The sequence below is a fragment of the Saccopteryx leptura genome, chromosome 2 (genome assembly GCF_036850995.1).
Source record: "Saccopteryx leptura isolate mSacLep1 chromosome 2, mSacLep1_pri_phased_curated, whole genome shotgun sequence".
Lineage (NCBI taxonomy): Eukaryota > Metazoa > Chordata > Mammalia > Chiroptera > Emballonuridae > Saccopteryx > Saccopteryx leptura.
Genome location: NC_089504.1, coordinates 279,270,825 through 279,293,900, shown reverse-complemented (window position 1 = coordinate 279,293,900; position 23,076 = coordinate 279,270,825). Strand labels below are relative to the sequence as shown.

Genomic DNA, 23,076 nt, shown 5'->3' with positions numbered 1-23,076 from the left:
CTTATTTCTCCCTTCCTGCCCAACTGCCATCATGTATTCAGCTTGTCACAAACTCAGCTCGAGCACTTGATCTCTCATCCCTTCAGTTCATTCTGCACACAACTTACTAGTCGTGTATCCCATCTATACCTCAGTTTACTCCTCTGTGAAATGGGGCTCCTAACAGTAGCAACTTTATGACAGTTGTGAGGATGAAACACAATAACCAGCATGAATAACCCTCAGAGCAGTATCAGGAGTAGAGACTGCTCATAAATCACAAGCAACAGCTTCACCAGCTGGCTTCAACCCCAAATCACCACAAGACTCTTACCTGGCCTCTCTACCCTAATTCTCCACCCTGCATACTTGTTAAGTCAAAGTCCCTATGCATTAGGGTTGGGGAGAGATCCCAAATATACCTTTTTTCCACTCTTTTCTCAATTAACCAGGTCTATGAGGACACTACCTCCACTGAGCCCTCCCCACTCCAAGAGCCCCACACCGACTGGTCACTCACCCTCGGCACGATGCCCTTAACCAACAGACTGGGGCTGAGCGGCAGACGGCAGGAGCCATTGAGGGCAAAGAACTGTTTTACCTCCTCTAGGCCTGTGCGGAGGATCCCCTGAGAGGGACAGGAGAGGCAAAGGAGGATGGGTAAGATGAGGGGCCCATAAGTTCCATTCAGAACCAGACCCCTCCCCAGGGCAGGCACCCAGCAGTGACTGGTATAAAACCAACCCCCTGGGAAGTATGGACAGCCTCCTGGAGACCATGAAGAAGAAAGACCACCCCTCCTGTGCCCCAGCGTGGCACAGTGCACGGGCAGCAAGCCCAGTGCCTCGAGAGGCTAGCTGGTGACAGACTAGCTTACAGCAGGTCCCTGTGAACCAATAGGGCAGGCTATGTGTCAAGGGGGAGAGGCTGCTCAGACTGCTGCCAAGAAAAGCTAACAATTGGGATTCTACAATCTCTTAATTTTTAAATGTTAGCAGCAGGCACACTGCTGGCCTCTAACACAACCCATTTGTACAGACAGATAAAGGTGCCCTCTCTGGGTGGCAGCAGCCCTGAGCCATGGCTCACAGCACAGCGAGCAGTCTGACTGGGTCTCAGTCCTCACTGGCCCCCCTGACTGGGTGCTCTTGTGCAGTAAACAACTACACAACTGTGCTTAGCCTCTAGGGCAAAGAATTAAAATTTTAATACTTTGCAGGCCAACCAAAACATATTCATGGGCTTTATCCAGCTTGCAGACTATCAGTTTGTAACTGTAAATTTAAGAGTCACGACCTTCCAGCTCCCAAATCAGAAATGGGCAAGGGCCATCCTGCTGGTTCGGATGCCTGAGAAGTGAATGACTGGCTGCACCAGCCCAGGCCCAGAAATGGGTCGGAGCAGTCTCAATCCACTCACCTGCCGTGCAGATGGCGTGGCCTCCCGGACCTGCTGGGCCAGCTTGGCAAGGGTGTTGACGAGCCAGCACTGGCGGTTAAACTCCTCTCTCAGCCCCTTGCCGCAGCAGCACAGCAGGGCGGCCAGCAGATACTGATAGCGGATGCTGAACTGGGAATCCTTGAGGCCGTCCTTCAGCAGCCTGCGAGGCAAAAGGAGTGGGCAGTCAGGCCACTCAAAGGATCACAGGCAAAGGTGTTTTGGGGGGCAGGGGGGCAGACTCAGCTCCAACCCTGGAAAACCCGTCCCAAACTTGGGAGGGAAAACAGTTCTAGAAGTGTTCATCCCTATCCCAGTCTGGGCCTGCTCTGCCTTAAAGAGAGTTCAAAGCGCACCCCGCTCCCCAGCATCGGTTTCTCCTTTCTTTCTGTCATGTGTGGGTAGGCAGGAGGGCCAGAGAAAATCCTCACTGTGCTACACGGGGGTAAACTGAGACCCCAAAGCCACACGGTAAGTCAGCAACACACTGGAACCCAGACCGCTCAGCTCCCCACCCTGCACGCCTAGGAGTCGAACACCGCTGCGTCAAGGACCCACGTCTCCCTCCCCCTTCTTGCACACAGTTTTACCAGAAGAAGTAGTGAGTCACTCTCAAGTCAGAGATTGCCCGTTTTAGGAGGAAGCGCACCAAGGGGCTGTCTAGGTAGCACTCATACTTTAGGGCCTGTTTAGGAGAGAGGGAAGATAAGGCCATATTGACCACCTGTAATCTATGCCAACCGCTATCTCCACACTAGGTCCTAAGGGGCTTGCGGGTGGGACTGTCGGAACTGGAGGGCAGGCCATTCCACCCACCTGCACAAGCTGGGGCAGGTAGTCAAGCAGCTCGGCATCCGACAGTGACCCAATCCACTGGACAGCCATACGCCGTACCTCCTGGTCCGGGAAGCTGCAAAACAGAACCCAGCCCCCTGACCACCAAGATGTAGGCTCTGAGGCACTGGAGTGAGCCAGCAGCTTCACACCTAAGCTTTAGAGACACAGGTGGAGAAAAGGCAATGGCCCCCAGACTCTGCCAAAGACATTAGAAGAATCCTTAACATCTTCTGTGGTAGCAACCTTAAGAATGGTCCTGGCCCCTGGTCAGAGCTGGACTCGGGCCACAGATGAACAGGAGGGTGGGTCATGTTCCTTCCTTGTATGACTTAAAGAAAATAGGCCAGGGTTGGAGGAGATGGAGGAGGTTAGAGGGGGCACAGATGGTGATGGAGGGAGACTCGACTTGGGGTGGTGAACACACAGTACAATATACAGATATTATTATAGACTTGTATACCTGAAACCTGCATAATTTTATTAACCAATGTCACCCCAATAAATTCAATTAGAAAAACAAATTTATACTAATACCTTTTAAAAAGAAAAACAGGACAAAATCCTCAATCCCACTCCCAAAGACTTCTTCCTTGACTCCTACTTGGTCATAAATTCCTACCATCAAAGAGCCCTCAGGAGGCTTAAAGCATTATTGTGTTTTGGTACCAACATTTAATGCAAATCTTGCCAAGTGAATAATAGAGAGTCATGGAATTTTATATAAGCCATTACACCTGGGCTGAATTAGTTCAGCAGAGCAACGCCATTGCCTCAAAAAGTCCTAAAGGCAGGACAGGATGGAGTACATTTTAATTCTTGAAAGGGTGAAAAAGAAACTAAGAATACTGAGTATTATCTGGGAAAGGCAGCCCAGCGGTCTGAGACTGAGAGCCCTGGATCCCTAGAACCCTGCAGAGGAAAGAGGGAAGAGGGGACTGTTAAAGTAGAGCTAAATGAGAAGGTCTGGGTTACACAGGTGTGTGCACTTTCCCAAACTCAGCAATTGTGCAGGTAAGGATGGGGCATTTCTTTACATATATATTTTGCCTCAAAAAAAAACACAAAAAAAACCCCATAAACAATCATTAAGCTCTAATCAATGATGTGCATGCTCAAGTATTTAGGAGGGAGTTATGATGCCTGCAATTTATATCAAATTACATAAAAAATAAGATGGATTGATGGATAGATAGATGGATGGATGGATACATATCCAATAAAGTAAATAGAGCAAATGCTATTGGTCAGAATCCAGGTGGTAGGTAGATGATGTTCACTGAAATGTTCAATTTTGTTATATGTTTGAGAAATGTTCATAATATAACACTGGGGGGAAATGAGACAAAGAAAAAGCGGAAAAGGAGAAGGGGGGAAGCCCTGAATTTCCAGCCTCACTTTACCACTTTCTCCAGAACTGGCCCAGATCAGTGATGGGCAATGCCAAGCCCTGGCTTCTGGAAGGACATCTGGTCAGTACAGGTGGGGTGTTACAACTCACGTGGCATGTAGGAGCCCCAGGGCATCCTGGTGGTTCATGGGGGTCCACTGCTTCAGGAGAGCATAGATGTCAGGCAGGCAAGCCCACTCCCAGCTGGGGGCGCTGGCGAGCACCAGTGGAAGTGAGCTCACCTCCAAGTGGCAATAGTATCGCTTCTCCCACAGGCGCTTTTTGTCATCATCAGTGAGCCTGAGGGTGCGAGTATCAGAGGAGGTGCGAGATCAGAGCCAGTCAGAGGGTAGGGTACTTATTCTCCAGGGGAATGCTGCACACTCTCCAATTCAATGATTCCCCAACTTCTCAGCACATTACAGTCACCTAAGGAGCTCTGTACCATCCTCATGCCCAGGCCACATCCATGTCAATGAATTCAGAATGTCTGGGGAAGTGACACGGCTATTTTTAAAAGATGCCTAGGTGATCCCAATGTGTAAAGGGAACCAGGGCCAAAAATCTCGACTTCCGTGCTGACTCTGGGACGTCTCAGACCTGAGGCAGAATTCAGGGCCAAAAACAGGGAATTTGCTCCCCTGCCTAAGGTTGCCCTTTAGGGCACCACTCCCAAGTAGAGCCACCAGAGGGCAATGGTTCCCATATGGCAGAGTGTGTGGGCAGCTCAGAGGCATCCCGGAGCTTCCTGGGGCCAGCTGGAGGTTTTATAGGACCTACAGCTAATTAGGTCTGGCCTGAGATCAGGTGTTTAATGGGAGAAGGGAGCTGAGGGACTAATGAAGGCAGGGGTCCACAGAGGAGTGGGGGCAGGGGAGGTCCACAGTCACTCAGCTACTCTGGCTGCACTGGGTGGGACAGAAAGGAGAGAGATGAGCTCTGTCTCTGTCTGTTTTCCCCACCCACATGCACAGGGCGTGCAGGAGCCAGGGAGGTACATGGAACAGGCACTCCACCAGCTCCTCCAGGTCCTAATTCCTCAGCCCTTTTCTCTAATCCTGGTGAGAGAAGCAGCCCAAGGATGAGATCAGCTTGGACTCCCTTACCCCTGAGAACTGCCAGCTTGCCCTGACACCTGATCCTTTTTGGAAAGTAACAGGGCCGGAGAAATGCAAAGGCTGTGGGTGTGGAAGGGACAGGATGTGGGGGCAGGGCGGTCCAATCAGCAGCTAGCTGCCTCAATGGACTGCAAGTAGTAGACAGCTTATCTGCATTGTGGGGCAAAGTTCTGGTCCTCTTGACAAGTAATTCTGGGCCAGGTTCCCAGCATGGGGATGGGCATTCCTAGATCTAATTTCCTGACTGTGACCACTCCATTTTGCCTTGTTTTAGCTCATAAAAAAAAGACCTGGGGCTACGCTCTGCAGAACCCTCTCTCCACCACTTCCTGCTCAGGTAGCAACACCCACCCTATCCCACCTCTACTCTCCAAGCAGGAGGACAAGGAAATGGAGCTGGGAGGTCAGAGAGGTTAGACAGCATGTGATAGACTTAGCAGGGTCTGAGCCACACAGGAGGGATGCCCTGGGCCTCACCAGTACAGGGACTCCTTCTGCATGATGTTTTTAAGCATGCGTTGGTCTTCTTCCCGGAGGCTGCCAAACTCATAGCAGGGGCTGAACTTGTCTCCAGAGGGGCTGGTGAACTTGATATCGAAAGCTGAGGTGGGGAAGTCAATCTAGGGCATGGCACCAGAAAAGCAAGGAGAGAGAACAGGCAGGTGAGAAGGGGCTGCCACCTCCTGAGGTCTCCAGCTTCTCTCTCACACTCTGGTGCCTTCCTCCCTCCCTTACCCTCGGGTTCTTTGTTTAGAAATAACCCTGTTAAACTTGGTGCTCTCTAAAATTCCTTTCAGCTGTTACTTCTAAAAAAATAAGAGAAGGAAATGGAGAGAAATTAAAATAGGCAAGTGAGTGAGACAGAGGTTGGGCTGAGATTTATCTAGGTGAGGAAACGGCCTCAGGCCAGAACTCTGAACGCAAGTGTCGCCAAGCCGAGACACTGGAAGCCTCCAAGCCGAGGCAGGGGAGCCTTCAGTGTAGTTCCGGAGGGCTCTGCTGCCTGATGGAAGTTAGGCCACACACCAGGTGAGGGTCCTACCAACGCTTAAGCCTATGATCCAGGGTTCCCTGCTCTATGCTGCCCGATGTTTGTCCTCCTAAAATGGATATCAGAGCTGGGTGAGTTGGTTCTTAAAATGAGTTCTGTGTTCCTTTATTCAACAAATGTTTACTGAATGCTAATATGTGCCAAGCATTGTTCTATGCCCTGGGCATAGAGTAGTAAATAAGACAGACAAAAATGCCTGCCTCTTGAAGCTTTCATTCTATATCATTCTATCTCATTCCATGTCCACTTGGATATCCCATGTTCCATACCAAAGCAGCTCACGGCCACAGAAAGGGAAGCGGAAAACTGGTAACCAGACCTTGGTCCTGTCCAGCCCCTCCTCCTGTCCCCATTGAGATTGTGCACTTGCTAGAGCACTGAGTGACTGCCTCAGGAAGGGCTTCCTCTCAGACTCCAAGAGGGCACAGCTAAGATTTTATCACACTTAGTAATATGAGGATCCAACACAAGGGACTCTCAGGACTTGAGTTGTGGAGAGGGAGGGTCCCAGACCATGCCTTCAGGCTCCTTGAGATCAGTTAGCTCCCCTCCAGGTGATGGGACACAGACCCCACAGAACTCACCCTCCACTCTGAGTCCAAGCACATTCACCCCACTGCTTAGTCACATCATCATCCCATGCCCAAAGTTCCAGTACTTTCTCCTCCATCCCAGCCCAACCTCAAGGGAACACTTGGAGCTGACTCTGGTGTGGTCCTGCTGTGTGGGTGGGAGGCCAGCTTTGGCGCTGGGCTCTCACCTGCAGGATGACGCTGTCCGGCTGGTGGAAATTAGGTGTACTCCAACGGGCACTGGAGTGTCCCTGGGTTGCTGGCCATAAGCCTAGAAGCTTCCGGCCACAGGTCAGGACACTAAGGAGGATGGAAGAGGGGATAAGCCAACAAACCCAGTGGTTAAGGACATGGTTTTCCTCCTGCTCCCCCATCCAAAAAATCTGCCCTTTTCTGCTTAAAGCCACCACCTCAATCCTCCATCTCATTCTTTCGCTAGACCACAGCCTTTTTCTTCTTCCAAGTCCTAGAAAAGCAGCCCCTTCCAGTAAGCGTTTCTGAACTAAACACACCCGGATCTGGATGACCTGGTGGCAAGAATGCCTCCCTGAGGTCAAGAACAAAACTAGATGACCTTTAAGGTCCTTCCAATGACAAGACCAAACGGCATGTTGCCCCAAAGCATTCCATTTCCATGTCCCTCCTGACAGTCCTGTGCCGCCTGTCCTGCCCAGTAGTAGCTCTTGGTTACGTCAACTGTCCTGGCTACTAGTCCTGTGCCTCAGTCCCTTAGGGCTGGAACCTTTTGGACTTTGCCAGTGAGCCCCTCATGGGCAACCCTCCTGACAGGCAGTGGCCAGTGCAACAGCCAGACCCCCTTCTGTCCCCTTCCTCCCAGTCCAAGGCCAAGGAGCTACTGCCTCGGGCTCACATACTGCCTGAAGTTGAAGAGCGGAGTAGTGACCCAGCCCAGGGCTTCAGGCACCCGCCGCTGCTTCACGGCCTCCGAAGAGCTCCCGGGTGGGGGGATGGGCAGAGCATAGAGAGTGGCACACAGCAGCGTCTCCCGAGGCAGCCGGTTCACCTGCACTGGGAAGCAGATCCTAAGGAGAACGGGACACAACATCAGGAGGTGCTGCCCCTGGGGCTTCAAGGGACAGGTGGCCCAGGAAGTCAAGCTGAGGCTGAGAACTCGGCCTCCCCAGGATACTGGGCATGCTCCAGGGGAAAGCCTTCCTGTAGAACCAGGATGGTCCCAAACTGTAGGGAAAACCTCCACCGGATACTCCGAGAAGCACAGTATGGTGTCTTTGCAGCCCCTCAGTAAGGTGAAGCAAACAGCCCCTAATTTGGGGGCTGCCCATGATGACAAACAAAACTCGCTTGGCCGGAGCCACCTCAGAGTTTAGGCGACTGCATGTCCCACACTGTAAGCCACACACTTTCCCCTGTTTTAGGATTTCTGCAGAGGATCACCAAGAAGCTGCTCCTCTGACGATCCTTTTCCATTTAATAATCCCATCCCTCCCCCACGCCTGCTGCTGAGACCAACCAGGAAGCAGCAGCCTGCTCTCTGCCCTCAGTTCCTCCCCCGCCTCCGTCCTCCACCTGTCCTCTCCCTGTCCCCCCTCTCCTAACCCCCAGGGGCACAAGATGGTTTGTTCTCATCCCAAACTTTTTCAAAGCCAAAGGGTTAAGAGTGGCTTATTAAAACTAGGGGGAAAGTGGGGAGGGCAGGGGCAAAAGAACTGAGACACAGAAGCCCTCGCCACTACCCAGGCCCAGTGTTGTCCCAGGTCCTCAGCCTGAGTCACCCGGCCACTCCCTTAGAGTTCAGGATAAGGAGCTAGGGTGGGGTGAGGTAGAGCTGTGGAGAGGGGGAAGGCCCACATTACCTTTCGGGGAAGTTGTCCCTGGGCCAAAGTCCACACTATCACACCCTTCTGGCTGGCCCTGGCCCTCAGCTTCTACGCCAGAGGGCAGAGAGGCAGAGCAGCCTCCCCCAAGGTTAGCAGTTTATGAGGGAGCAGCCTCCCTCCATGCTGGCCCTCACTCCTCCAGGGGACTCTCCTCTCCAGCCAAGTGAGGCACTCCCTCCCTCACACCAGAGACTGGCAGAGCCCTGCTGTCCCAGCTGCCTCTGGGAGGAGGGGGGAAAGCTATAATTAGGGTCCCTCCAGCAGCCATTGGACATGCCAGGCCGGGGCTTGGCTGGGGGTGGCAGAGCATGGCTGCTGGGCCTATTTTGAGAGTTAGCTGATCCCTGTACTGGTGCCATAGGGAGAGAATCAGCTGACCCCGCAGCAAGGAGCAGAAGGAGCTGGGCCTGCTTCCTTTCCTTTCACCCAAGAAGAGGCGTCCAGGATAGTGAGGGTAGTTTCTAACAGAAAGCACAGACCCTCGAACCAGCCCAGGCCCCCTCCCGCAGTCCTTGAATATATCTGGTATTCCAAAATGTCCCCATGGACCTTCACCAGAGGTCAGTCATGGTAATCAGTAGGTTAGCTACAGCCTCAAACCTCCTTCCTGCCTAAGAACCCCCTCATTCACTCTGCAACCCATTTCTCAACGCCATATCACTTTTAAAAGGGCTGCCTCCTCCAGGAAGAGTTCCTGGGATGTGCTGGTTCCAGCTCTGGTTCAGCTACTCACAACCTTGGGCAACTACTCATACCTCTGCTCCTCACTTTTCTCATCAGTGAAAAGGGACACAGAACTTCACTTGTGTGATGTGTGTATGCATGGTCTGTGTGCTTTTTGCTATGCAACACTGTGGCTACTACAGTAAAGTGGGCTTTACAGATAATATCTTCATGCACAAATATCCCTGCGTGCCACAAGTCACTGTGTCAGTCACTTGGACTAGGACCTGAGAGGGTTCCCCCAGCTAAGAGGACAAAGAAGAAATCATTTATCACGTGCTAGGTATTGTGTCAAGCAATTTACTTGCCATATCCCAACTGCTCTCAAATATTCCTATAGGGTAGGTCCTATTACCATGTCCATTTTGGGTTGAAAGACCTGCCCAAGGCTGCACCTCCAGACAGGATGGGAGAATGAATACACTCAAAGCCTGTGCTCTGAACCTTGCAATGTAGTGTCTTCTCCCAAACGCCTGGTCTTCACCATGAAGATGCCGAGTGTCTCCCCTGGGGCATCTGGATGGGCAGTGCTGAGATGACACTCTTCACAAGGCTCCAGGCAGGGCCCTTTGGGATCCCAGGCAGAAAGCTCAGACAGGGAGCAGAACGAGACCCAGAGAACGGGAAGGCTGAGAAACGATAGGCCTGGCTGCTTCTATGCCTCTGATGATCTATGGATAAGGGTCTAAGGCCAATTTTGTGGGGCCTGCCTGGCCTGGGACACTGTATAGCACCCCTCATATGGCAGCAGAAGTAACTTAGGTCAGAGAATGCCAAGGGAATGATGAAATTCATGAGCTACTTAATGCAGCTATCTCCAGCCTCCAAGGAGGTTCTCCTGTCTTGGTGGGTGTTTCATGAAAGGACTTTATTCACACCTTGATTGCTCTAACAATTACACAAGTGTGAAGACAGGAGAAAGGCCTGCCTCCCCAGTTGTCCATCTATAAAGTGACCCTACCTCCCGCCCCGGCATTCCCACAGATTCTCCATCTACCTATTTTGGCATCCTTGGCCTCCCCAAGGACCCGGCTCAGTCTCTCTAATATGTACGCCAAATATTGAAGTAGTAGTTCCGCTCGGCAAATCAAGTCTCAGATGCAGTCAGTATGGGGAAGTGAACCTGGGGCAGCAAGCAAGGGCTGACTCTCTGGAGCGAGGACAGAGCACAGCACAGGAAGAGGCCCGGGGCAGGCGAACACCTGCAACCACTTGAGGTGTCCTTGCCTTCATTTCCTTCCTGCTCAGCTTGGCTGATGCCTACTTCCCGGCAGCAAGTTATTGTTGATAAATGCTGATTAATACTATCTTGGGCTTACGGTTTCATATTCATAATTTATCTGTTTCATGTCAGTGCCAGAACTGCTTCTGAATTAAAGAAATATCCTCACTTTACAGTTTGAGTAGCTGAGGCACAGAGAGGCCAAAACAAAACTAAATTGCAACCTGCTTTCTGTGGCTTCAGCCCATTACGCTTTCCTCTAGAGACAACCTTACCTTCTCCATTGATATGTCCCCTCTCTCTGTTCTGTGGAAACTTGGGGAAGAAAAGTCAGTAAAACCTTTCAAGGGAGATAAGATCAAAATAATGAATTATGCTGGAAACTAACAACTAACATTTTCTATGACCCTTCATGGTTCTCAAAGAGCCTTCAAGGACACTTCTCTTTGAAGTTTTGTAACAGCTGGAGGGGTAGAAGTTATACTTGTCCCCATTTAAGAGTTAGGGAACTGGAAACTCAAGAGGCTGAATGAGTTGTTTGGTTAGGATCAGTGACCATGGTTCATTCCGGCGCCTGGAGGGACCGCTTACCGCTGGTCCCAGATGATGAGGTGAAAGAGGTACTTGGAGAAGTGAGCCCTCCGGGTCTGCAGGGGGCTGCACAGGTCCTTGCCACCGTGGCTGAGGGAGCAGGAGAGGTAGAAGTCTTCATAGCTACAAGAGAAAGGCAGCACGTCAGGGCACTCAGCTCCCAAACCCCATCTCAGCCACCCCACCTATGCCGAACTCCATTTCCTTTGGTAAAAGTGGGTTTCTGGGGCTGTAAGGTGGGGTCATGGGCCAGGACAGCCAAATGGATTTGCAAAAGTGTGCTCTGGGAGAAGCAACTCAATCTGGATCCCTCTGCCCAGTTTCAGGCTCCATGTTGGGCCATGGTTTTTCTTCCTTCTTCATGGGGAAACAGCCACACAGCCTCGTCCTTCCAGTCAGCTCCAGCACTTCGGGGCCGGGTGTGTGCGCGCGCGCATGCGCAGGTGAGAAGGGTAGGGGATGAAAACGACATCTGCCCACTTGAATGCCAGCACATGGGGGTCCCTGTGGCTCATGACAGGTGCCTGACAGAAGAGGTCAGAGAAGGCCCTGGTTTCCCAGGCTGCCTCCTTTGTTCTCTGTCAATAGCTTAGAGGAATACATTAAGTGAAGAACAAAGAGAGAGGGAAGGGAGGAACAGGAGGGGTCCAAAGGGGGGTGGGGCCAAATGCCTGTTCCCCCAGGCGTTGGATGCTGGGGACCCTGTAGAGGAGTTGAGGATTACCAAATGAAGGAGCGTCTCCATACCCACCACTGCGGTCCAGACAAAGGGTCATCTCCCACCCCCCTGCCCCCTCCCATTGTGCATCTGCAGGGGAGTGCAGTCATTGGCTGTGGGGCATGCACTGGATCTGGGAAGCAGCCATCTGTCACCAAGTCTCCATCAGCTGGCCTTGGATGGGAGGGGGCGGGGATGCTGATGCAGCCAGCACTGAGCCAGCACCAGGAGGCAATGGCAGGATGTGCCCAGTGCTTCCTCTTCTCCATCTCCTAGGAGACCTTCTCTGGGATGTCCCAGCCCATGCCCCCCTCAGGCACTTGGCCCTCCCCATCAGCCACGGAGCACCATGATGCCATAGATCCTATCTGAATGTCAGGCTCTGTTCCTCCCTACAGTTCATCAGCCCTGGGCTCACCTGGCAACCCAGGTGATAGGGATGCGGTGGGTGGCGTAGACAGTGAAGGCCAGAGGCCCAAAGAAAAGGCTGGCCTCCTGGTCCAGATCATGCTTGCAGCTCCCATGAACTGACGTCTGAAAGTCGGCATTGAACGTGCTGCAGTACAGCTCCACCAGGTCCAAGATGGCAGCTGTCAGGGCTTCCACGACCTTCTCTGTGAAAGGAAGGGGTCAGTCAGAAGGAAAGTCATGAGGCCTCAACAAGCCCCATCTTGTTGCCATGGTGCTGGCTAGGATGGAATACCCTAGGAAATCGTCTCCAAATGCCAGTCGGTTTTCTAATAGCTGTGACAAAGTTCACCCATCTGGGGTGAGATGAGAAAAAAGCAGGAGCATGTCATAAGCTTCTCATAAAATGACAGGTATTAAATGTCAAACATTGTCCTTATTTTTATGTATTGCAACTTATGTTAAATGTCCTTTCTTTTAGGAAATAGTGGTAATCATAATTGTCAGTTACTTTTAAAAAGTCATTGTTTGGCCAAATAAAAGATGATACTTTCTATGTTGGTCCCCAAAATAATATTTTTGGGACATTTTATTGGTCAATAAAACACAAAAGACTGGGAATCACTGATCAAAAAATCCCAGAGATTGGGCTTTATAGGTCAAAGTTCTGCTTGAAAGATTCAAAGAGGAATCCTAGTGAAAAATTCTTTATCACCTTCTCCCCGGCACCATTCTAACTCGGAAGCACAGAGGTTATGAGGTGCCTGGAGAATAACCACAACCTCCCCATGGGGGAGTTCTCCCCTCTGGAACTAGGGCTCACTTTACATCACCACCCCCCACCCTCACACTTACACCCCCTCCTCACCACCTCCCAGGGACACCACAGGGATAACTAGTAAAAATAATGAGAAAACATTGTGCGGAGAGAAGTATGATCTCCAGCTGTGCCCATGCCTCATCTAGGAAAACACATCCACACGGGCTGACCTCCACCCAGCACTCAGGGCGGCAGGGGTAAAGGGAATCAGGGTGCAGTCTGCACCGACTGGATAAAGCAGAGAGCAGCTCCCTTACCTCGGTTTTCCCTCACAGCCAAGACGGTGGGGTCCTATTGGGGGAAAAGGAGAAGGAGGGGAGTTTCAGGGCCACAGCCTTCGCCATCAGAGCTGGAAGGAGGGCTTTTCACAGCTGTGCTCATTGAGACCACCACACTGAACTAAGTATGAGGAACAGAGGTCCCCCAGAGAGGGCGAAGTAACGGTCTGTACCAGATCCATGTAATGGACAGAGCGAGCCAGACCAAGGATAAAATCATTGTGTCCATCCAGGTGAGACATCTAACCCTCAGGCCACTCCACGACAGACCACATGCTGACCTGTCTGCACAGCACACAGCCCCCACTGTGGAGTCTCAAAGCCCCTGGCTCAAGGAGGTTCTGTGTCTGCACCCTGATGTGTACACAAACTGCCAGGCACGCTTCAACGACTATGAGCAAAGCCTTTTCTGGTCTGGGCTTCCAGCAATCAGTCCCGGGGGGAAGACCTAGCCCACCCTCATCCTCAGGAAGAAGGGAACACTTGGCATCCATTTCCCAAGAATGCTTGGGGCTAAATTACTCAAACATAAAAGATGGTGGAGAGAAGAGACTTTTAGTAGCTGGACAGCTAATTACCCAGTGGCCTGTGAATATTCCTCTCTTCCCCAATGCTAGTGCTCTGGGCCCCATTACCTTCTGAATTTTAGGCTGCACACGGGAGGGGCAGGGGGGCAGCTGGTTGAGAGCATTGGTGATCTCGGGGGTTTCCACAGCAGCCAGGGCGTTGCAGATGGCCTTAACGGACTGGACCACCCTGTCAGCCTTCAGTGGGAAGTCCCCCTGTGGGAGTAGGCACAGTGAGGCTTGGCGCTCAGTATCGGAGGAACAGGCTGGGAGGAGTGAGGGCTCATGACCCTCAGGAGTAACTAGTGGAATCCATACTTTATTTTCAAACATCCAACATCAGAGAATTACGTGAGCCATGCCCGTGTTCCCCAGTTCTCTCAGCCATCCTCCCTGAGCCTCCTATTTCCAGCTACATCCTACTTGTACTATACAAACACACACAGGGATAGCAAAGAGGCCAAAGAGACCACACCGAGGCACCACTTGCCTATGAAGCTTGCTACCACCAAGAATTTCTAGACAGATCTCCTCTCAGTACCACAGACCTGCCACACCCACTCATTCCCCTCTGAACTTTGACTCCTGCAGTTTTCTCATTTGGAGTTCCCTCACCTGCTTGCCCTTATTAGCTATATAAATTCAAATCAGGGACCAGCTAAATCTAACCCCTATGTCAAAGCCTTCCCTGGCCAGTCCCCCTCACTATTCCTCCCCAAGAGCAACTGATGAACTCATTGCCACTAGTTTTCTGTCTACTAATTGCTCTGTCTTACTATTCCATTTTTACTATTCCAGAGTGGCCACTACTATACTAGCACTGAAAAGGGGTTCAGAGAACTACCCCCTCATCACAGGAAATGTTCAAGCAGAGGCTGCTAGAGAAGGGATTCTGGCATTGGGGAGAGGTTTGAATTAGACAAAATGCTGAACTCCCGAAAAGAAAGAGTCCATGACCACTATTGACTGAATCAATGAGACAAGGATTATTTTGAGAATCCCTGTCTGATTTCCTTTAGCTTTATGACATTTGAGGCAAATGTTTATGACCATGGTTTGGAGGCTTAAAAACCCATGTGACTCCAAGTAAGGAGAGCGCTGGCCCTTCCCTGCCTCGAGGACCCTCCACCTCCTGTCTGTTTTCTGTCTGTGACACCAGAACCTCAGAACTTCTCAAATCAGAGGTTCCTAGGCATTTATTACTCACAGGACTCACTCCAGCGCACATTCAAGTACAGCAGCTGGGGTGACAATTCAATGTCCCTTCGCTTTGGAGATGCCCTACTCCAGAGATAGGGACTGGGACAAGGTCGCTGACCTACTTCTACAGAGAAGCAGAGCCCCTCTCCACACACTTGCCAGCTACCCAACAGTCAGCTGTCTCGGTTTGCCCGTGAACTAGGGAAATGAAAAGAAGTACTCTCCTGACAAATTTTCATTGTCTACTCCAGATCCCTTCTAAGGCTGGCTAATCCCAGGAGGGCTGGGGGAGTGCTGGGGAGGAGATCAGGGCTGTCGGACCAGCCCAGGATCTGTACTCACATCAGCCAGCAGGAAGGCATCCACCTCATTGTGGTAAGTGTCAAACAGAAGACTCAGGGCCTGCCTAGGAAGTTGGGGGCAGGGAAAAGTCATAGGTGAAGTCAGGACAGATCCCTCCCCCATGCACCGGGCAACCCATTCTCTCCCTCCTTTTCCAAAGCTCAGAAATTTGACTCTGGTTTAAAGAAGTTTCCTGCCTGGCTGGATAGCTCGGTTGGGTAAAGGATCTTATGGTAGCACAGAGGTAGCCGGTTCGATCCCCGGTCCGGGTACATATAGGAACAGATCAATGTTCCTGTCTCTCTCTCCTCTCTCCCTTCCTCTCTCTCTAATATCAATAAAATAAACATTTAGCCCTGGCTGGATAGCTCAGTTGGTTAGAACATTGTCCCCATTGTGGGTTTGATCTCTGGTCAGGGCACACACAGAAACTTGATGTTTCTGTCTCTCTTTCCCGTCCTTTCTCTAAAATCGATCAGTCGATCAATGACTCAATCAATCAATAAAAGAGTTCCCACTCCTTCCAATATGTCCCACGAAGACTAAGGGACAGCAAGTCCTTTCTACTTCACCACGTCTCACGTGGAAAATGATGGATAAAGTACGAGAGGAAAGAGATGTAACACACTTGGAGTGGGAATCGTCCCCATAAGAGTCCTGGGTCCAACCCCAACACCTGCTGGGCCCTGGTATAAAGGCAAGCAAGGGTATCTGCTGGGTCCCCTCAGAGTTCCTGCTTGGCCCAAATCCAAGATGGCACCCACTCTCACCTGCTGATGGTCTGTTTGACTGGCCTTTCTTGCAGATGGACGAGGTAGTTCAAGGTAGAGGGGCTCTGGTCATCATTCACCTGTGTAACAAGTGCCCTATTCAGGGAGGGGTGGTGCCTTCATCTTGGCCTAGTGCTCCAACCCCACTCCCACTAAATGTGTTCCACATCACCCTCTGCTACCCCAACTCCTCCACACGAACCATCCGGGCCAGGTCACTGCGTATGGATTTCCGCTTCATCAGCTGTAGCCGGATGTCAATGTCAAACTTGCGGCAGTACTGAATGTACTCGTGACTGCCCAGGGCGTGCTTACTGGTGGGACAGAGGGACAAGACCATTAGCATCCTGGGGACTCAGTGAGAAGGGAGATGTAGATCTGAGCTTTGGGGAGAGAAAAACAAGAGAAAGGGTGACCGAGGGATAGCACTTGTGTTGTGCCCCTACCGTGGCTCCTAGAAATGTCAGCTTGGGGAAGGAACGGAGGTCTAACAAAAAGCCACTTGAGCCTGACCTGTGGTGGCACAGTGGATAAAGCATAGACCTGTAATGCTGAGGTTGCCAGTTTGAAACCCTGGGCTTGCCTGGTTAAGGCACATACAAGAATCAACTATTATGAGTTGATGCTTCCTGCTCCTCCCACCCCCAATCTCTCTCTTTCCTCTCTCTAAAATCAATAAATAAAATCTTTTTGTTGTTTTAAATAGCCACATAATACACTGAACTCTTAGTCTGTATAAACACTGACTTTCCCAGGCATTTGTTACCTGTATTTTTATCAGCAGTTCACTCAGTGTGGAAACTTCTGGTGGTCGGGAGGGGAACAGAGGGACTTCTCAGGGAGCAATGTTTAAACCCTATTCTCTTGGCTTCGGTATACGGGACATGTTTGGAAGTCAGCCTGTGTTCAGACTTGGGCGTGGAACTCAGTGAGTGACACTGTCCCCCTACTGAGGTCCTAGGTCTCCCACCCACTACTGTTACCAACTGGGGTGCTGAGGTCAACCAAGCAAACCCAGCAAGATTCCAGGTCTGGTATCCCAACGCCCATCAAAGGTCTGCTTCTCCCCTTCCCCTGTTTGAGTCCTGCTTGATTATGAATAACTATATAAATCTCTACAGACTTTCTGACAGACATCTGCCTGCATGCCATTCCCAATGCTCAAGTGACCACATGGGAGACCCCACCCCCAGCCCAGTCACAGAGAAGGAGGCCTAGAAAGTCCCTACGTGATCCAGACTCTTCCTCCCTCCTAAATCACACATCAGCCAGAAAGGAAACCCAGAGGAGAGGCAGAGTGAGTCCCACCTGCAGGCCAGCACTGCAGGCCGGGCCTGAGTGCCAGCAGCCAAGGAACAGAAGCCGGAAAGGGACTTCCTTCCTCAGCAGAGCTGGGCGTCTAGGCCAGCAATGGAGGAGAGGAGAGGAGTGAAGGAGAGGAGAGCGTGCAGAGCCAACAGGGGTACCCGGGCCAAGGCCAGAAGGGGTCCAGTTAGGACTTAAGGGGTTCTCCACATCGTGAGGAGCCAAGCCTCTGATCGAGGCCCAAACTGCTGAGTCTGAGCTAAAGCCAAAATTTCGGGCTGGAGAGATTGGACTCTGGGGCAGGCCTGGCGGGAGTGCCCTGGAAGGAAGAAAGAGTGTGGTGTGGTGGGGGAGGAGGCAGGAAACCCAACCCTCCCCCAGGACTGTCTCAGGGTTCTTATCTGAGAGCAGCCTGCATCCTGGACTACACTCTCCCTAGCATCAGCCCCTCCCCGTCGGCATGGGTGGGAAGCCACAGGCTTCCCTGGGAGCTAGCAGCTTTCTGGAACCCCAAGAGAGACCTCTCTACCCCACCCAAGGCAGCTGTCTCGTGCTCAAGGGTCTGGACTTTTCTGCTGGAGGGAGGGAAGAGAAGAGACTGGGTGGAGGGGGGGGATCTCCTGGACAAGAGTCATGGACACAGGTCCCTTGGAGACCTGCTCACCCTTCTCTGTGGAAGGCCTTCCTGTATCTGCATTCAAGTTAGAGTGAGGGAGGCCTGGCCCCAGGACCACGGAGGCTGTGCTGCCTCATTCTGAGCACTCCACCCGGGTCGTGGCAAGAAGTTAGAACCTGACACTTTATCTACTACCTCTGGACTTGGGGGCTCATGGACTAGGGGATCTACCAGCAAAGCAGACACTCTCCATCTGATCCGATCCCCACAAATCCCTATTTTTGGACTGGTCCTTCTCTACTTAGATTTACTGATTGCTTGCTGGGTCATTCTCACATTTAATCCTCACGACATTTTATGGAAGAAACTGAGGGTTAGTGTTTTACAACTGGTAAGTGCAGGCCAGACCCAAACCAGCCGTACTGACATGACCTACTCTGCCCCTTATTCCCTCACAACAGTGGCAGGCTGCCTAGGGTGCTTTCTGCCAGGAGACCTGAGTCTAGGACCCTAACATTCCTCCAGGGGAAATCAAGGACACACAGAAACATCTCAGCAGCGCTCCCTGGAGTTGTGCTGAGTGGGGTCCTACCCTTTCCTTTTCTAGTTGAAGGCACAGGGGCCAGACAGGGCCCACAACATCCCTCCGGTTAAAGAAACCAGCCGAGAACTGCTCCAGCCAGAGATCAATCATCCTTGCATCTATACCTAGATGTAAGAGAAAGAGCAGAGGAACTCATAGGCTCTCCCGAGACCTACAATATAGCCTGACCTGGGGTGGCGCAGTGGATGAAGCATCGTGAATAAAGCATCGACCTGGAATGCTTAGGTCGTCGGTTCGAAACCCCCGGTCAAGGTACATGCAACTACTATGCTTCTGCTCCTCCCCCCCCCTTTCTCTCTCTATCCTCTCAATAAAATCTTCAAATTATAATAGAGGCCTCTTGGCCTCTCATTTCTCCCCAAGGCCTGCTTGCCATGGCCAGTAGGCAACTGGGAGTTTGGGAAGGAGAGCAGATCTCTTTATTTCCTTATCTGTCTGTTGCCATTTGGCTGGTTCCATGGCCTGCCACTCAGCTGTACCACCTGAGGGGTATAATCCATAGTCCAGCCAGCACTCCAGAGCCCTAGGGCAGTGGGAAGGGGACTGCTGCTGCTGGTCCACCTCAGACTGTCCAGGGAGGAGGCTGAGGGCACTGGATGGAAAGGGGCTGGCGGCGAGCCTGTGGTGAGGAGGCTGACTGGCAGCACATGCCAGCAGGAAAAGCTTGTTGGCAGGGGAAGGAGGAAGAGACAGTAACTGTGATTACTCCCCTGGGTTCCACTGGGCACTTGTGCCCAGGCCTCCTTCTGCCCCTTGCTATAAGGGCACCTCACATAATCTAGGACAGGAGGAAAACCCCACACAGTCCACCCACCACCCCTCACACAGAATTCTGCAAGCAGAGCTGACCTAGCCTTTGCCCAATCCCTGCTCCAAGCTCTTTCCACAGATTTGGCTCAGGAAGCCGGCCAAGTCTGCTGGAAGACAGAGCTCCTGGGAGAGTGCGACGTGGCTGTGAGTGCCTGGAAAGCAGGAGTGCCGTCTGCGGGACTGTGGGGCAGCTCTGGCCCCGCGCCTGGAGCCTGGAGCCCGGCCCCGCCCTGCCCCGCAGAAGCCCCTGGCGATCCTACCACCCAGAAGGCAGGTGCCGCACTCGACCCTGCTTGTCCCTGCCAGGGCACTCACTTCTGCAGGAACTCCTCCAGCCCACAGGGCTTCAGCACAAAGTCACCCACATCCACGCCCCTCAGCTCATCATGAGTGTAGCACAGGGTCTGGTAGATGAGCAAGTCCACAGTGGAGGAACCTGTAAGGAGCGGGGCAGGGGAGCAATGATGGGGGTGTTGAGGCTGATCCCCCATTCCCAACTAAGCGTGTCCCAGCACCATCACCAACCAGATAAGGCAGTTTGGAGTTGGAGGAAGTGACCACGGGCTTAAAAAGCTAGCCCCAGGGCCAGTCTCCCAACGGGGCCTCCATACCGCCCGTCATCCCGGCCACTAGGCGGTGTGGGAACTGGGGCTAAAGGGTCCCACCCCACCTCCAGGGAGGCTCACCCTCCTCCCCGCTAACTTACAGTTGCAGGTAAAAGTGAGTGGTTCCCGCAGGCTGTCACATAACACCGTCACCTTCAAGTTGACCTCATCCCCAAGGTGCTCTGGGCTCGGAGTGACAGCACTCCAGACATAGCCAGTGAGGAAGTAGTCTTGGATGCTGGAGCCAGATCGAAGGCTGTGTGGGAAGAGAGAGAGGAGGACCCTCGCTCTGCCCTCAGAAGACAGCAGTGGAGAAGAAGCCTGCTGGGACCCTCCCGCCTAAGGGCCTGAGGATCCCTCTGTCCCCCCTCAGTCTGGCTGTCCAGGTCTGTGGTCCAGGATGAAGGCTGTGGGGAAGCAGCTCTGGGAAATCATGCTCTTGACATATTTACTACAGTTGTAAAATGTTTCCCAAGCAGAGCTGAACAGTAGGGAAAGTTCTAAAATGGCATGCTAAGTGCAACTGAAATGTTTTCTTCTTTTTCTTTTTTTTAATTGAATTTACTGAGGTGATGCTGGTTAATAAAATTATAACAGTTTCAGGTGCACAATTCAAAAAGGTGGGCTTTTTAAAAGTTTTTCATTTATTGGTTTTAGAGAGAGAGAGGGAAAAGGAGAGAGAGAAAGAAAGAAACCCTGATTCATCGTTCCCCTAATTTTTGCGTACGTGGATGGCCCCCATATGTGCCCTGGCCAGGGATCAAACCAGCGGCCTTGATGCATTGGGATGACATTCCAACCAACTGAGCCACCCAGCCAGGGCTCAGGTTTTCTGAATTCACTTCCTTTCTCTCTCTTTTTTTTTTTTTTTGTATTTTTCTGAAGCTGGAAACGGGGAGAGACAGTCAGACAGACTCCCGCATGTGCCCGACCAGGATCCACCCGGCACGCCCACCAGGGGCGACGCTCTGCCCACCAGGGGGCGATGCTCTGCCCACCAGGGGGCGATGCTCTGCCCCTCCGGGGCGTCGCTCTGCCACGACCAGAGCCACTCTAGCGCCTGGGGCAGAGGCCAAGGAGCCATCCCCAGCGCCCGGGCCATCTTTGCTCCAATGGAGCCTTGGCTGCGGGAGGGGAAGAGAGAGACAGAGAGGAAGGAGGGGGGGGGTGGAGAAGCAAATGGGCGCTTCTCCTATGTGCCCTGGCCGGGAATCGAACCTGGATCCCCCGCACGCCAGGCCGACGCTCTACCGCTGAGCCAACCGGCCAGGGCCCACTTCTTTTTTCTTTAAGCTCCAGATAATGCTCTTATCTCCATCTGGGCAGTACTTGCTCCAAAGGGCATCTGAGCCTGAACTGACAGGAGTAATTTGACTGTTTAATCAAGGTTTATAAATTTTGTTAAATCTGGGCCCTGGCTGGCTGGCTCAGTGGTAGAGCGTCAGCCTGGTGTATGGAAGTCCTAGGTTTGATTCCTAGTCAGGGCACATAGAAGAAGTGACCATCTGCTTCTCCACCCCTCCCCGCCCCCTCTTCCTCTCCCACAGCCATGGCTGGAATGGTTCAAGCAAAGTCGGTCCTGGGTGCTGAGGATGGCTCCAAGGCCTCGGCCTCAGGTGCCAGGATAGCTCGGTTGCGAGCAATGGAGCAGCAACCCAGATGGGCAGAGCATCCCCTGGTAGGGACTTGCCAGGTGGATCCTGGTCAGGACACATGCAGGAGTCTGTCTCTGCCTCCCCGTCTCTCACTTAATAAAAAAAAAAAAAGTAATTTTGCCAAATTTGAAACTTTAAAGGTGCCTCGTTAGTACAGTAAGTACTGCGTTAGTCTCATAATCTATGAAACTTCTAAGATTTCAAAAACCCCGCAAGTACCTTTTGTGGGAAATATCCCATACCTCTGAATAAGATTTATGAAACGTGGCTCTTCTCTCTTCCTAGAAGAAGACAGCACTCCTCCCCAGGCCCCACAACCCTCCACAAGCCCATTCTTTAACTCTTACACGTCCAGCATGTGGCAAAACGCAGCGACTTCCTCATCTCTCTCCTCTGAGACCTCAAACAACTCATGGCCATTAGTGACGGCGTGGGGCCGGGAGACCACCTTTAAGAGAAGAGCAGCTGACTCAGTGCTTTTTCCCTCATAGCACCCCTTCCCAGCACTCCCAAATCTAAACTATTAAACTCTAGGTATGAAAACTTTCTAGGCATTCAACATTCAGCAAAAGGGATACAAAATCCTGGAATATATTTATCTGCCATACTAGGAGCCCAAGAACCAAGTTGAAAAAGAAACTTGAAGCTTTGGGATGAACGAGAGTGTGGTCAAACCCCCTTCCCAAGGGGGGCAGTTTCCACTAAGCTCAATGCAGCAGGTAGGAAGTGCACAGCACTGCTGGGCCTCTAGGCTGGCTTTCTGCTCTGGCGGGGAGCAGAGATGTTTTTCCTGTCCCACCATAAAGGACAGGGCAAGTGGGTGGCCCAAAGAGTCCCTAGGGAAGCTGGTACATATGCAAAAGTCTCAACATCCACAGCAAGCCCTAGGGACCCAAAGTAGAGAAAGACCGAGAACCCTTAGATGGAGGCAATGACACACATGCCTTCTCAGTCAACACTATTTGAGGAAGTGTCAGAGCAGCTTTCTGGGCAGAAGACCTGGTAGAAGGCTTAGCTCCTACTGGCTCCCGAGCCTTCTGGTTCTGAACAGCTATATGGCAGGGAACCTGCCTGAGCCCCATTTCCTGTCTAAGAACATGTGTGGTGGTGGGGATTTTCTCAGACAAGACCTCAAACTGTCTCCTGTAGACATGTCTGCTTTCACTCACCCCTGAGCAGTGCTATAAAAGCCTTCTGGCTAGGCCTGCCACCCAGCCCCCAGATCAGGAAGTAGGGGACCTAGTGCATGGCAGGTCTGCCCACAGCCACCAGGTGAGGCCACCTCAAGTGAATGAAGCTGCAGCTGAGATGGAGTGCCTGCAATAGGCACCAACAGCTGCTTCCGGGGAGCCCAAAGGCGTGGGTCTGCCCACATAGCAATGCCCCACCTCTCCCCTCCTCTAGCTATTCTCAGGTCCTCCCCACCCCTAGGGCAGATGGCAGCACTGAGCTCTTTATTTGAATATCCAGAGTTTCCTCTGAGTGACCCTCTCCTGTTAGCCTTGCTCCCCTGGGTAAGCAGGGAGGGGGTACAGGGAGGCGAGGGCAGCAGTGGGGGCAGCTGGCATGCGAGGCACTGGCTCTGCCAAGTTCGTGCCTGTGT

General features: G+C 52.1%; 1 protein-coding gene across 1 annotated transcript in view; it reads right to left on the bottom strand.

The window, feature by feature from the left end:
- The window catches only part of PIK3C2B (phosphatidylinositol-4-phosphate 3-kinase catalytic subunit type 2 beta), a 75,799-nt gene that overhangs the window by 20,307 nt on the left and 32,416 nt on the right, over positions 1–23,076 (bottom strand). Inside the window, exons 3-20 of the mRNA XM_066362001.1 lie at positions 21,821–21,921; positions 19,920–20,074; positions 19,529–19,649; positions 16,081–16,192; positions 15,879–15,958; positions 15,109–15,172; positions 13,636–13,782; positions 12,980–13,013; positions 11,913–12,108; positions 10,777–10,899; positions 7,257–7,424; positions 6,570–6,681; positions 5,236–5,378; positions 3,752–3,940; positions 2,233–2,326; positions 2,007–2,101; positions 1,399–1,579; positions 500–607 (exon numbers count right to left, since the gene is read on the bottom strand). Coding sequence (XP_066218098.1) covers positions 500–607; positions 1,399–1,579; positions 2,007–2,101; positions 2,233–2,326; positions 3,752–3,940; positions 5,236–5,378; positions 6,570–6,681; positions 7,257–7,424; positions 10,777–10,899; positions 11,913–12,108; positions 12,980–13,013; positions 13,636–13,782; positions 15,109–15,172; positions 15,879–15,958; positions 16,081–16,192; positions 19,529–19,649; positions 19,920–20,074; positions 21,821–21,921 — 2,223 coding nt within the window. The remainder of the gene's footprint in view (positions 1–499; positions 608–1,398; positions 1,580–2,006; positions 2,102–2,232; positions 2,327–3,751; positions 3,941–5,235; positions 5,379–6,569; positions 6,682–7,256; positions 7,425–10,776; positions 10,900–11,912; positions 12,109–12,979; positions 13,014–13,635; positions 13,783–15,108; positions 15,173–15,878; positions 15,959–16,080; positions 16,193–19,528; positions 19,650–19,919; positions 20,075–21,820; positions 21,922–23,076) is intronic.